The following is a 13475-nucleotide window of genomic DNA, read 5'->3' on the forward strand; positions in this document are numbered from 1 at the left end:
GTTCCTCACTGTGGGTAACAGGAAGATTCAGGCTCCTTATGTTCTTATTAGAAATGTCCATGAAACATCAAAATTATCCTTTGTCTTGTATTTCAAATGAAATAATACTACCCCTACTTCCAGTTCACATATCTGTTTCTCAATGCCTTTCAATGAATGCCTTAATTGACATAAGTCTGCTGTTGATAAAGAACCAGTATATTATTCTGTTCAAGGCCTTATTTGCACATCAATTCAACTTACTTTTGTCCAAAAACAAGGCCATCTGCTTCTCTGGCCCCTCAGGATCCCCTCTTGTGGATTCGTCTTCATATTTTAACGGGATTGGAGTACTGGGGTCAGCTGCTGGAAGGTCGCTTTCTTTTTTGATGCTGCTATCAACAGATTTTAAACCCTTCAAAAAAAGGAAAAGCATTCGCTATATACCTAACTTCAGGTCAACTGAAAACTAAATATAAGACAGTATCTGGACTACTGAATACATTTAGGAAAATTTCCATTGCAGAAACAGACTTTTAAAAACTATTTTGATCTGAAAGATTTGGGGAAAACGAATTTGATTTCCACTTCATGCTTAAGGAAAAAAATATCATAGCAGAACATGATTCGGAATAACATTTAGATACCAACAAACAAGTGCAAACTGCATATCAAGTACAAACTTCACTAAAAAGTGAAGAGTAAACTTACCTCTAGAACATAGCTAAGCACAAGTCTACAACGCTCTTCTGTGTCATGGCAAACTGGAAATGCACAACTGGGCTTTAGGAACAAACGTGAAATTATTAATACGCTACCAATGCAACAAATTCCATGGTTCTCATTTCCAAGGAATTACTACAACTCTACAAACCAATTTTAGAAATGTGTTTATGTATTCAGTTTAGTGAGGAATCGCTTGAACCCAGGAGGTGGAGGTTGCAGTAAGCTGAGATCGTGTCACTGCACTCCAGCCTGGTGACAAAGCGAGAGTCTGTCTCAAAAAAAAAAAAGAAAAAAAAAAGAAAAAAAGATACTGTAAGCATTATCAACAAAAATCTTGCTTAAAAGGATCTTACAACATATATGTTGCTTTAAATACTAACAATTTAAAATATAATTCTAGTATGACAAAAAAGCAAGAACCAGAGCAATAATGTTTTAGACAAATGTAGACCTAATCTAATAGGTCAGCACCACTCGGAATTAGCAGTGATACTGGGCAACACAGAATTAAAAATTATCATCAATTTAGAAATAACAAGTATCACCAATAGTCTCATTGTTTATTTGCGTAATTAAAGAGCAAAACCAGCTAGCAACCTCCAACTACAAAGGATATTACATCTAGGGGCCTCTGTGAAGCATTTCATTTTGCTGAATTCTGAGAGTTTGGAATTACTGTTCTCATTGTACAGAAGAGAGGCAAGCACAGACAGTTCAGCAATTTGTCTGAGGACACAGTGAGTGAGTGGGGAGCTGGGACTCTGGAGCTCATGCTGACTGTCCATACTGCAGTCATTCAACAAGGATGAGGAAAAGCTAACTAAAGACATGATTATATGAATACTAAGACTGTATTATTCTGAGTGCTTCAAAGATACTGATAGAAAGTGCTATCTCTGAAAAATACTGACGCTAACTGATTACATCTTTACTTATTACCTAATTGCCCTGCCCATGGCCTAGTGTTACAGTGCAGTTTTCCATATACATGTAACTTCTGCAATCAATGATTATCACCAGAACATTTTTTCACTCCACTGTGGAAGTTCAAGCTGAAAGTGAACTAAAATTTAGATGGGCAGTTAATGACTTTTTCCTGCAGTCACCTAGTCAAATACTGAGTACTCAGAATGTGTTCTAGACATAGGAGACAGAGTGTCTGTACCTGCAGGGAGCTTACACACTCTAGTGAGGGAGACAAACACAAAAATAAGAACTTCAGGTACAGACAGGCTCCTTGAAGGACCGAAAAGTAGAGCAGACTTAAGCCAGAGTGGTCAGGAACATTTCCCTGAAGAGGCAACATTTCAGCCAAGACTTAAGCCTTAAAAAAGGCAGCCATGAACAGACCTAGGGTAGGTACATTCCAAGCAGAAGCAACAGCAAATACAAAGGCCCTCCTATGAGCATGATCTTGATGCTTTTGAGAGAAAAAAAAAAAAAAAAAGCCAGCATGACTACAGCAAACAAATGGGGAAAGTGAAGGTCAGAAAGACTGGCAATGTTTTAGGTGACAGAGATAGCCCCTCAAAAACCTGCTTAGATATAAAGTTTCCATCTGAAAGTTACACTCAGTGCCTAAATTAAGAGATTACCTGTAAATATGACTGTATTTCAGTTGGGGGAACAGCCGAAATCCTAAAGCTGGCCTGGATCTAATCATAGGGAGACAGAATGCTGAAAGACATATACTGCCTGGAGATACACTGATGGTGGAAGGACAGTCAGTGCAACCCACACAGGGAGAAATCTATCTGGCCCTGTCCAGGGGAGAGACATGTTCAATATGGCAGATATGACCCACCAGTGTCATGAAAAAATACTGTCCTATATAGCATAGGATGATGTACCAGATCTCACCACATACAGCTCTAAGAGCCACCCCCTTCCCTGCTCTATGTTCACCAAGTAACCTATATATTTCATTTCCCAGCAACCCCAAAATTGGACAGAAGTGCCCTAGTGAGGAGACATGACTAAGACTACACACTGGTCACTGGAGAGGAAAATCCTCCACATAAGAATAGACAGGCTTCTGTTTACACATCTGTCCAGTATAGGATTGCATATGTGGGTCAATTAACCTGGGACAATTATAAAACCAAGTTTTAGAATTCAGAAAACTAATGATTATTAGACCCTGGACCATGAAAGGTTTATTGAAGTAATATCTTTTGAAAGGCCAACTATGTTAGATTAACAATTATGTTTCCTTGATAAAAATTTAATATAAATTCTAAAGGCTTACTCTGATTTGATGAATAGATTTGTATTTTTCTGGTACCGACAGTTCTCCAACAGACTTAATGATGGCTACTGCTTTGCTATCATCTGACGGATCAGAGCTGGTGCTATAGGATCCATTTTCGTCACTGTCGGGCATCTCTTCCTCCTCTTCACTATAACTTTCATCAGAATTCTCATTTAAAGGAGATTCTGAATTTTCTTCCTTTTTAGGTTCATCCAATTGAAAAAGTTCTGAAAGCATGTAATTGGCAGAAGCAATAATCTTATGAAAAAAAGAGAAATATGTGTAAATTATTGACATCAAAAAATACAATTTTACTATCATATTAACAAATTTTAGAAGGAGGTCTTCACACAGGCTATTTCCACCATATAAACTGTAACACAGAGAAATGTTCCCAATTCAAAGCTATTGATACTCTGGGTATGCTCTGTAAAATCTTTATAGGTTGACGTGTTTCCTATTTCCCGAAATTATTTCACCCCTGAGCCTTCCCTCTTAAAAGGTATCAACTGAATTTCACTGGAGACGAACAAAAGCTTTTGAGTATAGAGTGTCATAACTAAAATATTAACAAACATTAATACCACCCTAAACCAAGTGAGAAACTAGAATTTCTCTTTACAAACCATAAATACATACAAGTTTCTCTATAATAGACAATACTTATTATACAATCTATGATTCTAGTTAAAAAAAAAAACCCACTATATTAAAAAGGGAAAAGTCCATTCTGATATCTCTTAAAATTAGCATTTATATATGACCATTCATCCCATTCTATTATTTATCAGTTCTTAATCACAGATAATAGTCTTAACACTATTTTTTAACATCAGTATAAACCACTCAAGTTGTACTAAACATGGCCACCTCAGTCAGCAATTAGATATTTAAGTCAGAAACAAAATGTTTTACTATTTTTCTTTAAAAAAATTTGAGTTTGGTCACTAGGATAATCTTTACCTTGAAATCAAATATGGCTACAATTAAAATTACTGTGGCTTTTCAAAGAAAAATTGCATATCCTACATACCTTTACTGATTTGAACAGGATACAATTAGCCTTACAGCAAAAAATAAAGTTGTTAGTCAGACTTAAGGATGGTGTAAAATTGTAGGGAGCATAACTGAGGGAATATTTTAAGAGATGCTTCCCCCCCCCCCTTTTCAAAACAAATTTTACTAGCCTTTATTTAAGAGATGCTTTAATATCCTCAAGTGTGGATGTGAACCCTATTTATATTACCAAAGTGATTAACAAGGTCTAATAGTGACAAAGAACTAAGAGCACTACTGTTAGAATTACATGAGTTCAGGCCGGGCGCGGTGGCTCAAGCCTGTAATCCCAGCACTTTGGGAGGCCGAGGCAGGTGGATCACGAGGTCAAGAGATCGAGACCATCCTGGTCAACACAGTGAAACCCCGTCTCTACTAAAAATACAAAAAATTAGCTGGGCATGGTGGCGCATGCCTGTAATCCCAGCTACTCAGGAGGCTGAGGCAGGAGAATTGCCTGAACCCAGGAGGCGGAGGTTGTGGTGAGCCGAGATCGCGCCATTGCACTCCAGCCTGGGTAACAAGAGCGAAACTCCGTCCCAAAAAAAAAAAAAAAAAAGAATTACATGAGTTCTAAATTTATTGAGCAGTGCTCTCTAACAGAAATATAACATGAGCTACATATGAAATTTAAAATTTTCTAGTAGCTACATTTAAAAAGTAGACTCTGTGAAATTAATTTAAATATATTTAATCCAATATATATAATACCGCATTTCAACATGTAATATGTACAGACACCCAATCTTCAAAATTCAGTGTGTATTTTATACTTACAGCACATGTCAATTCAGACAGAGCACATTCTAAGTGATCAACAGCCACATGTAGTACCACACTGAATAGGGCAGTTACAGAATATGAATTAGGAGGCTTTACTGTCTAGGTAGTAATTCCCTATTAGAATGCTAGAGCTGCTTTAGAGAATGTGTAAGTGTTCATCTTACTTGAGGATGCCTGCTTTTGTCCAATAATTTAAGACAGTTAAGAAGCAATGTTCTAATAGTTCCATAGTGTTTCTTATTTTGATTCTTCTTCATCATCATGTTGCAAGCAACCCTAAAAAAAGAGTTAATATCTTTACTGCCCATTCATCATTGTCTGCAAGACTCAAGCCTAGGAATGCTCTTGTTTTTTTTCCAACAGACTAAGAGCTATAAGAAACAACAAAACATTAAACTTTACACTTTATCTACCCACCACCAAAACATTTAAATTATGCTGTCCTAAGAAAGCTGAGTAATATTTGGTACAATGTATATGTGTATTTTTCCCCATACTATGAAAACATAAAAGCATTTAAAAGCCTTGGATACTGTGGCTGTATGCTTTAAAACTTTACACAAGGCTACTTCTTCATCTTAAATTCTTAAAGCACTCACTTATATAAGAGAATGGCCACCGGCATTGTGAATGGATTTTGGTATTTGTCTTCAGTTTCTTCACAAAGAGTAGTGAGGTCATAGAGCTTCACTATGTCACTGCCACTTGCTGGGAAGAAAACAAGTAAGCCTCCTTTTACAGCCGCCACCAAATCATTCATTGTTCACTCGAAAATTATTTAATACCCTACCTTTAAAGAGCCAATAGGTATGTCCTTCTTTGGTACAATTAGATTTCAAAAATGATAAAATATTCTGTGCAATGTCTTTTATGACTTTTGTAGAAAAATTAGAATTTTCCAAATTGGGAATTTCTTCTGTCTTTATCATTTCATATTTCTGTAAAACACAGACAGATGGACGGCAGTTTAAGAGAAAACCCAAGGAAACAACACCTTTCTTTTTAAAAAGCAACCAAATACATAAGTCCTGCAAATAGAGATCTATGTAGCATGAAAGCGTTTAAACCAGTGGTTTTTAATCTTTTTTTCTGCTCCAACCTCCCAAAGGAATCTCATCCATCCCATCAGCAATGGCAGTTTGCTACTGAGGTAATTCCAAGGAGAATCACGACCAGATTTATAACCTCAGATTTAGGCATGACTTTTTTTTTTTTTTTTCTTTTTTTTCTTTTTTGAGACAGAGTCTTACTCTGTCACCAGGCTGGAGTGCAGTGGTGCAATCTTGGCTCACTGCAACCTCCGCCTCCCAAGTTCAAGCGATTCTCCTGCCTCAGCCTCCCGAGTAGCTGTGACTACAGGCACACGCCACCACACCCAGCTAATTTTGGTATTTTTTAGTAGAGATGGGGTTTCACCATGTTATCCAAATGGTCTCCATCTTTTGACCTTGTGATCTGCCCACCTCAGCCTCCCAAAGTGCTGGGATTACAGGTGGGAGCCACCGCGCCCGGCCTAGGCACGATCTTCTGTTCTAACATGGAACAAATCATATGGAATACTTTTACTCCACTTTAATTATTTTCAACTGGGAAGATGGTACATGCAGGTGGACTATACCCAGCAAGATTTTAAAAAACATGTATTTCTGGCCTTTTCTTTCGCTAGATATTAGAGTCAGTGGCTCAAGGAAAGAGAATCACTTGGGAAGTTTTTCTGGTAGACACTTCTCTTCCCTTCACCTGTGGAGCAGAGGGGTATGGAAGTGTCAGTAAAAGGAAAGGCCACATGGACATTACCATCACTGTTTTAAAAGTGCCCTCTCATTTTTCTCTAGTTTGTCTTCTGTGCACTTTCCTAAACACCTCTTACCACATTTTCTGAAGTACTCTTAAGACTAGAAACTCCAAATCAATTGGGATGCAAGACCAAACACAATTGTCTAAGATTGGTTTTCACCATTTTTTGTTCATCTGAAGCCCCCAATGTTGATTATTTCCTTTCTTAAACACTCCTTTCCCATATTTTAATCTGCACTATTCTTGTTCTGCTTCTCTCTCTAAATGTCCTTCTCTTTTTACCCCTATGCAGACAGGCTCCAATGTTTGATTTGAATAGATTTTCCTGGTGGCAAAATCTGACAGTATCTGGGCAGATGATGCTTCATTTTATTTCTGTAATGGCCAGGACTTCAAATGCTCACTGAACATTTTTATACTTTCCTCGAACTGAACATGTGACAAAAACATATTACATTCCCTGTCTAATCAATTCAACGTCCTTATCTCATTGAATGACACCACCATTATTCTGGTCCCTAAACCCTGGAATCCCCTTTGACTCCTCTTCCTCTCTGCCTCACTAACGCTTTATCTGCCTCTTTCTTTTCTCCTGCTCCCCACTCCCACCCAGCCCCACGCTAAATGTTGCAATTTAGGGAGATGGTATAACAGTGGTTCTCAATCAAGACTGCAAACCAGAATCATATACCAGACTTTCTGAAAAGACAGAAGTACAGATCCTACTGATACTGGAACACTGGAGGCCCAAGCAAGTACATTTTTCAAGAGGCCACAAGTGATTCTGATACACAACCAGGTTAAGAATCACTGGGTTGGAACATAATGGTTCAAAGCATGTCCTCAGCCAGAGAGAGGCACAAATACTGGCACCACCACTCACTACTCATGTGACCCTGGGCAACTCACTTGAGCTCCTTGATCCTCAGTCTCTCTTTCCATCAAATAGGAATAACAGCATGTGAGGTAGCTAAGAAGATCAAATAAGGTAAAGCATTTAAAGCATTTAGCAAAGTGCTTGGATAAAAAAAGCACTCAATAAATGCTATCTATTCTTACCATTGTTGATTCTTAACAGTTCCTCTCTAGTGGAAGTACATTATATTATTTGCAAAACGGTGCAAGGCCTCTGGTTTTCTTGCCTCTAAGTCCTCCTTGTCTGTCCTATATGCTATCTCCAAATTCATATTCTAACACAACAAATTTCCCCTCCCAATGCAAGGACTGCACTGCTTCCAGATTACCAACTGAACCAAGTCCATACTCCTCAGCTCAGCATTTAGGATCTCCATCATCTGACCATGACTTTTCCAACCTTATTTCCAGCTATTCTGCTACATAAATCCTGTGCTCCCTAACAAATTTATTATCAATCCTTTCATGTATTTACACTAGACTTTTAAAATCCAGCTCTTTTCTGAGATACTAGCTATCATTCAGGACTCAGTTAAGATGCCTCTTCTTCCACAAAGTCTTTCTTCCGGACCTAAATGGAAGTGCTCACCCCTTTCTCTGATTATCTGGACTTCTAATTCTTATCTGTCTTCTACTTTTCTCTCTGCACATTATTTTCAATTAGATTATCTCTTTCTGAGTAGCAACCAAGCGTATTCTTTGTTTTCCTTCAACAATTATTTATTAAATTCTAAATTTTTTATTTTTATGAGCCAGGGTCTCACTCTGTCACCCATACTGGAGTGCAGTGGCACAATCATAGCTCAGTGAAGCCTCAAACTCCTGGGCTCAAGTGATCCTCCAGCTTCAACCCCCCAAGTAGCTGGGATTACAGACGTGCAGCAACATGCCCAGCTAAGCGTGTGGGTTTTTTTTCTAGTTTGGGTCTCATTATGTTGCCCAGGTTGTTCGTGCACTCTCAGCCTCAAGTGATCCTCCTGCTTCAGTCTCCTGAGTAGCTGGGATTACAGGCATGAGCCAACACACCTGGCTTCCCCCAACACTTATAATGGGGATAAAGTGTCTTCTAAATAAAATATGCTCATAAGAATCTGCTACATAAGCTATCTACCATATGCAATTTTTACAAGACCTTTCCCCAAAACTTTGCATGTACTGAGTAGATATTTGCATAATGAAGAAATGCCTCCATTGTATAGACACTTTCAGTTAATAATAAATGAGTGCTTGGCATTACAAATACAGGTTTTCATATATTTATGAACTTCCTCCAAATTACCTGTAAAATCACACTCCTATAACATCGAGAATTATGTTATCACCAACATAAATGTGAAAACACTTAAATTCAGTTTATTCACAGCTATCTTCCCTGCCAAAAATGCACTTTAGTACTTTAGGGCCATAAGAACTTTGGTGAGGAACTCTCTGAACCAATTTGCATTTGAGAGATGAGAAAAATCACACTGTATCTTACCTGAACAATTCCATTTACATGAAAACACATCACAAGCTCTGGTACATTGCATATCAAGTTGTCCAACCAATAGTCAATTCCAGTTAGCACATTAATTGGTTTGTTGTTATCCCTAAAAATATACATTTCTAGTGTTATTTGGTTTAATTGAGATGTTCCTTAATGAATCATCTGAAACTTATTTCACCATTTAAGTATTTTAAGCTGTTCTCTCTAGACAGAAAATGCCACATATGCTTTCTTTCCTGATAAGGTATGCACATGTAGTTTAGTGGTTATGCTATATTTAACATCTTTCCAAAAGCCTGCTTGTATTTTTAACTGACATTGATGAATTTTCCGTAATAGAAGAATATATGATAAGAAAGGACTGTGGGTCTACTGCCTGCTCCTAACACAACTTGAATAACAACTGACTACCACATAAGACTATGCCTAAGCTAGAATTCACACTGGCTAATGTCAACAAATACACGTAGAGCATTAAGAAAAATGCTCACAAGTAGTCAGTAGGAAGCTCTCTAACTAATTAAATAAAATCTCTTGAATATTCTCACAAGCTGTAGATTCCGACCTAAGACTAGGCCAGTCCAACAAACCTCTGGCTCTATTCAATTAGGTCTAGAATGAAGATTCGGCTATTGGACTTTCAGCATTTGTTGAGAGTAGCTCCTTCCTTAATGTGGCCATTTCAACTGGCAGAAGGAGGGAGGTGAAAAAACCTAGAGAAAGAGGAAGATGCCCAACTAGACAGAACACTGATTCTGTTTTTTGAGACAAGAGTCTTGTTCTGTCACCCAGGCTGGAGTGCAGTAGCACAATCTTGGCTCACTGCAACGTCAGCCTGATGGAACACTGGTTCTAAAGGAAGAATTTAAATACAATAAACTTGAGGAGGGGTCCAATGTTGGTTTACCTGAGACGTAAGCTGACTGCTGGGTATCTGCCTCCCCCAAATATGGGCATGTTGGAGCCCACCAACATATGGATATCTTCAAAGGTCCATAGAATATTCCGAACAAAATCATTTTTAAGACCCTGTGATTTAAAATAGGAAAGATTATAATAAACAGTCAATCTATACTTTCCCCCCATGATCTACAGAAAGGCTTGAAAAAGGAAAAGACAAAGGAGACAAAGTCAGGTCCCAGAGCTATAAGATCACAAAGATGTTTAGAAAGCAATTTTAGGACCAAGTGGATTTTTTCTCTATCAATTCAGCTTAGACTAGTTTTTAAATGACGAAGTAGACTGGGGATTTGGTGTCTCAAATCGGACGCCATGGAAAGCATACCTGACTGTGCTCCCCGTCATTGAATAAAGTAGTCAAGTTTTGTTCTTTGGGTGCTGAGGCCACATGCCCCACTATGTATGAGGGTTCAAGAGGCTCACTTCCCTGTGAAAAGTGTAAGGATAAGGAGTGATTCTGCTGTCAACATTTCTTAAAATTGACCTACTTTTGAAGAGCATCACCTAAAGATTCAAAGCACACACGTCAAATCTACCATTGTAAATTAGGCCAATACAAATAATAACACTCTTCACTGGGTAGCTTGCTTTGGGTAATGATCCTGCTACAGGAAGCTAATCACATTTAGACCTTACTCAAGTGAGACAGATTAAAGATTATTCTAAACTTTCAAAGTTTTTCATTCTTCTCTTTTTATGGTGCATCTGATTACCACTGCTCTTTCTGCCTACTCCATCTATCTTGAGTTTAAAAATTCCTAGGAAACTGGCCGGGCATGATGGCATGTGCTTGTAGTCCAGGCTACTTGGGAGGTCAACATGGGAGGACTGCTTGAGCCCAGGACTTCGAATGCAGCCTGGGCAACATAGTGAGGCTCTGTTTCTTAAAACAAAAAAAAAAAATCCTAAGAAATATTCCTCCACGCACAGTTTGAGATACTCTATTATCTTGACAGTCTTCAATTTAGCATTTCTTGATGTGTGTTCCAGAGAACACTAGTTCCTGGGATACTAAATGCAAATTTTCCAGTCAGGTTTGATAGATGACATTTACCATCTACTCACGTTTGTGGAGTAACAATATTTATTGCTATTAAAACAATAAATATATACAATAAGCAATCCTGCAACAGAAAAATCTACTTTACCTTGGTAAAAACCAATGTTTCCCAAATTTATTTAATCTCAGAACACTTTTTGTTCATAAGATATTCTTTGGAATAAATTTTTTTTTTTTTTTTTTTTTTTTTTTGATACAGAGTTGTGCTCTGTTGCCCAGGCTGGAGTACAGTGACGCAATCTCAGCTCACTGCAACCTCTGCCTCCTGGGTTCAAGCAATTCTCCTTCCTCAGCCTTCTGAGTGGCTGGGATTACATGCAACCACCACCACGCATGGCGAATTTATTTTTAATTTTATTTTTAGTAGAAATGGGGTTTCATTGTGTTGGCCAGGGCTGGTCTCAAACTCCTGGCCTCAAGTGATCCACCCACCTCGGGCTCCCAAAGTGTTGGGATTACAGGTGTGAGCCACTGTGCCCGGCCTGGAATACATTTTGGAACACACTTGGGAAGTGAGTCCTTTGACACTGGATAAACTCAGTCTACTACTCAATTTTCCAACCATTAGGAAAGTAGTACTGCCATTAAGAAATACTACTTTAAGCTTTTAATGTCAGTGCCTCAACGGAACCCAAGACAGGCATGTGTGTGTTGCTTATTCCACAAATGTCTCTTACTTGTCATCTGTGTGTGCCAATAGGCTTGGCACCTGCCTGGGAAGTGTGTGTGACTATAAGCACAGGTAGCTCTCTCGCACTTCCACTGTGCCTTGTTCTCTCCCTTAGGATTCCTAAAAGAACTTCCAATTCTTTTTTATTATTTGTTTACACAGGCAAGTTATCAACTTATGAACCAATTCTCAAAACACAGTTTGCCAGGCAGTTGCTTTAGTCAGAGTATGAGCTCTAGGTTACAATGTTCTCAATAAATGTCTGACTCTAAGGTCATTCCAGAGGCACCTATTTAACCTCTATAACTGCTTAACAAAGGCCTCAAACGAGCACTTTCAGTTTTTGGAACAAGAACATGTGCAGAGATAGTTTGCGAATAAAACAAATCTCTAAAGCTGAAATGTAGGCAGTGTAATGTAAGTGCTCCATAAGAGACTCTTATGGCAGGCTAGCTCTGGATAGGGGTATACCACTGCTACAATGATCTGACTGCTAGTAGCGCCTTGCTAACTGTGGGTGGAGTACATGGACACTGTGGAGTGCTGCTGGAGGAACAGGCCTCTGCAGGCAGAAAGATCTGGGTTTAAGCCCTAGCCTGAGAGTTTCACCAGCTGTATGACCATGTGAAACATCTTTTTATGAGCTTTAGTTTATTTATTTGTAAACTGATACCATCAACATGTACAATATGCAGCTCTGAGGATGAAAAAAAACTTATACAAACATACATATCAAAGTACATGGCGTAAGAACTATTAAATAAATGACAGTTTGCTTCCTCCACATGCAAGTCTACAGTACCCCAAGTCTCCAAGAGGTTTCACAATAATTCCTAAACAAGGTAAAGCCAGAGTAACACTGGGAGAAGGGTGAGATGGGCAACAGGAGAGTGGTGTTTGTATGATGTAGTCTTTTTTCCCTTCTGAATCATAGAACATCCCTACTTCTTAGTTGTTACCACTACGTGACTTGCATATTAATTAATTCCTTCCTTTTCCTTACATTTTTCTCATTTTTGAAAAAAATTTAAAATCATTGTAGAGTTTTATGGGACACTTTCTCTATTTTAAACCAACTGAAATTAAAATCGAGTGAAATGTATTTGCCGCCTGTAATTTGTGAAAATTGAAACTATCTGGTTGAATAGTGTTCAATATGTGGGAACAACACACAGCAAGAGGGAAGACAATTTATCATGGTACAGATCTTATTATCTATTTGTTAATCTATTTTTTTGAAAATAGACATGCTACAATTTACATCTATGGCTTTATTTTATTCTTTGATAGACACAATAAGGACAAAACTAAACAAGCAATAAGAAACCAAGGGTGTAAGAGAGAAAACAGACAACACAGACCATTCTCTATTCCTTTCTAAAAGTTTTACAACATGCAAGTGGACTAAGTCTCTGGAATTTTATTCAGAAAATCTTAGAGGGATATTCTAGGCCTAACAATCCGACTAAAAGTTATGGTAAAAAGGTTAGAACTTAAATTACAAACAGGCTTCTGAGTCTCAATATTTGATAGGTGCTTCCTACGTATCTAAAGTTAAGAATACGCTATATCTCTGAATAATACTCATCACTTTAAGGAGATAATCATTGATAAACATATCAGTAAGCTATTATAAAATAGTTTGACTTAATTAAAAAGTCTGATCTACCCACTTATAATAGCTCTTGTAAATTCTATTGTAAAAAACGAAAAAGTATTTTTCCCATTCCATAAATTGATAGAAGTCTTTTCTGCCCCATTCCATTAAGTTGACAGAGTATTTCTTATTCCT

General features: G+C 37.9%; 1 protein-coding gene across 3 annotated transcripts in view; it reads right to left on the reverse strand.

Moving 5' to 3' along the window:
• Nucleotides 1-13475, reverse strand: part of EDRF1 (erythroid differentiation regulatory factor 1) — a 46672-nt gene that overhangs the window by 26065 nt on the left and 7132 nt on the right. For 2 of the 3 annotated variants that reach the window (XM_017537899.1, XM_037741791.1), the window contains exons 7-15: nt 10279-10380; nt 9901-10022; nt 8985-9096; nt 5586-5733; nt 5395-5503; nt 4960-5071; nt 2954-3214; nt 691-762; nt 244-394 (exon numbers count right to left, since the gene is read on the reverse strand). In XM_017537899.1, the coding sequence (XP_017393388.1) occupies nt 244-394; nt 691-762; nt 2954-3214; nt 4960-5071; nt 5395-5503; nt 5586-5733; nt 8985-9096; nt 9901-10022; nt 10279-10380 (1189 nt within the window). The remainder of the gene's footprint in view (nt 1-243; nt 395-690; nt 763-2953; nt 3215-4959; nt 5072-5394; nt 5504-5585; nt 5734-8984; nt 9097-9900; nt 10023-10278; nt 10381-13475) is intronic. The other variant, XM_017537900.2, reaches the window with a different exon arrangement.

This window comes from Cebus imitator, unplaced genomic scaffold, assembly GCF_001604975.1.
Source record: "Cebus imitator isolate Cc_AM_T3 unplaced genomic scaffold, Cebus_imitator-1.0 Scaffold107, whole genome shotgun sequence".
Taxonomy (NCBI): Eukaryota; Metazoa; Chordata; class Mammalia; order Primates; family Cebidae; genus Cebus; species Cebus imitator.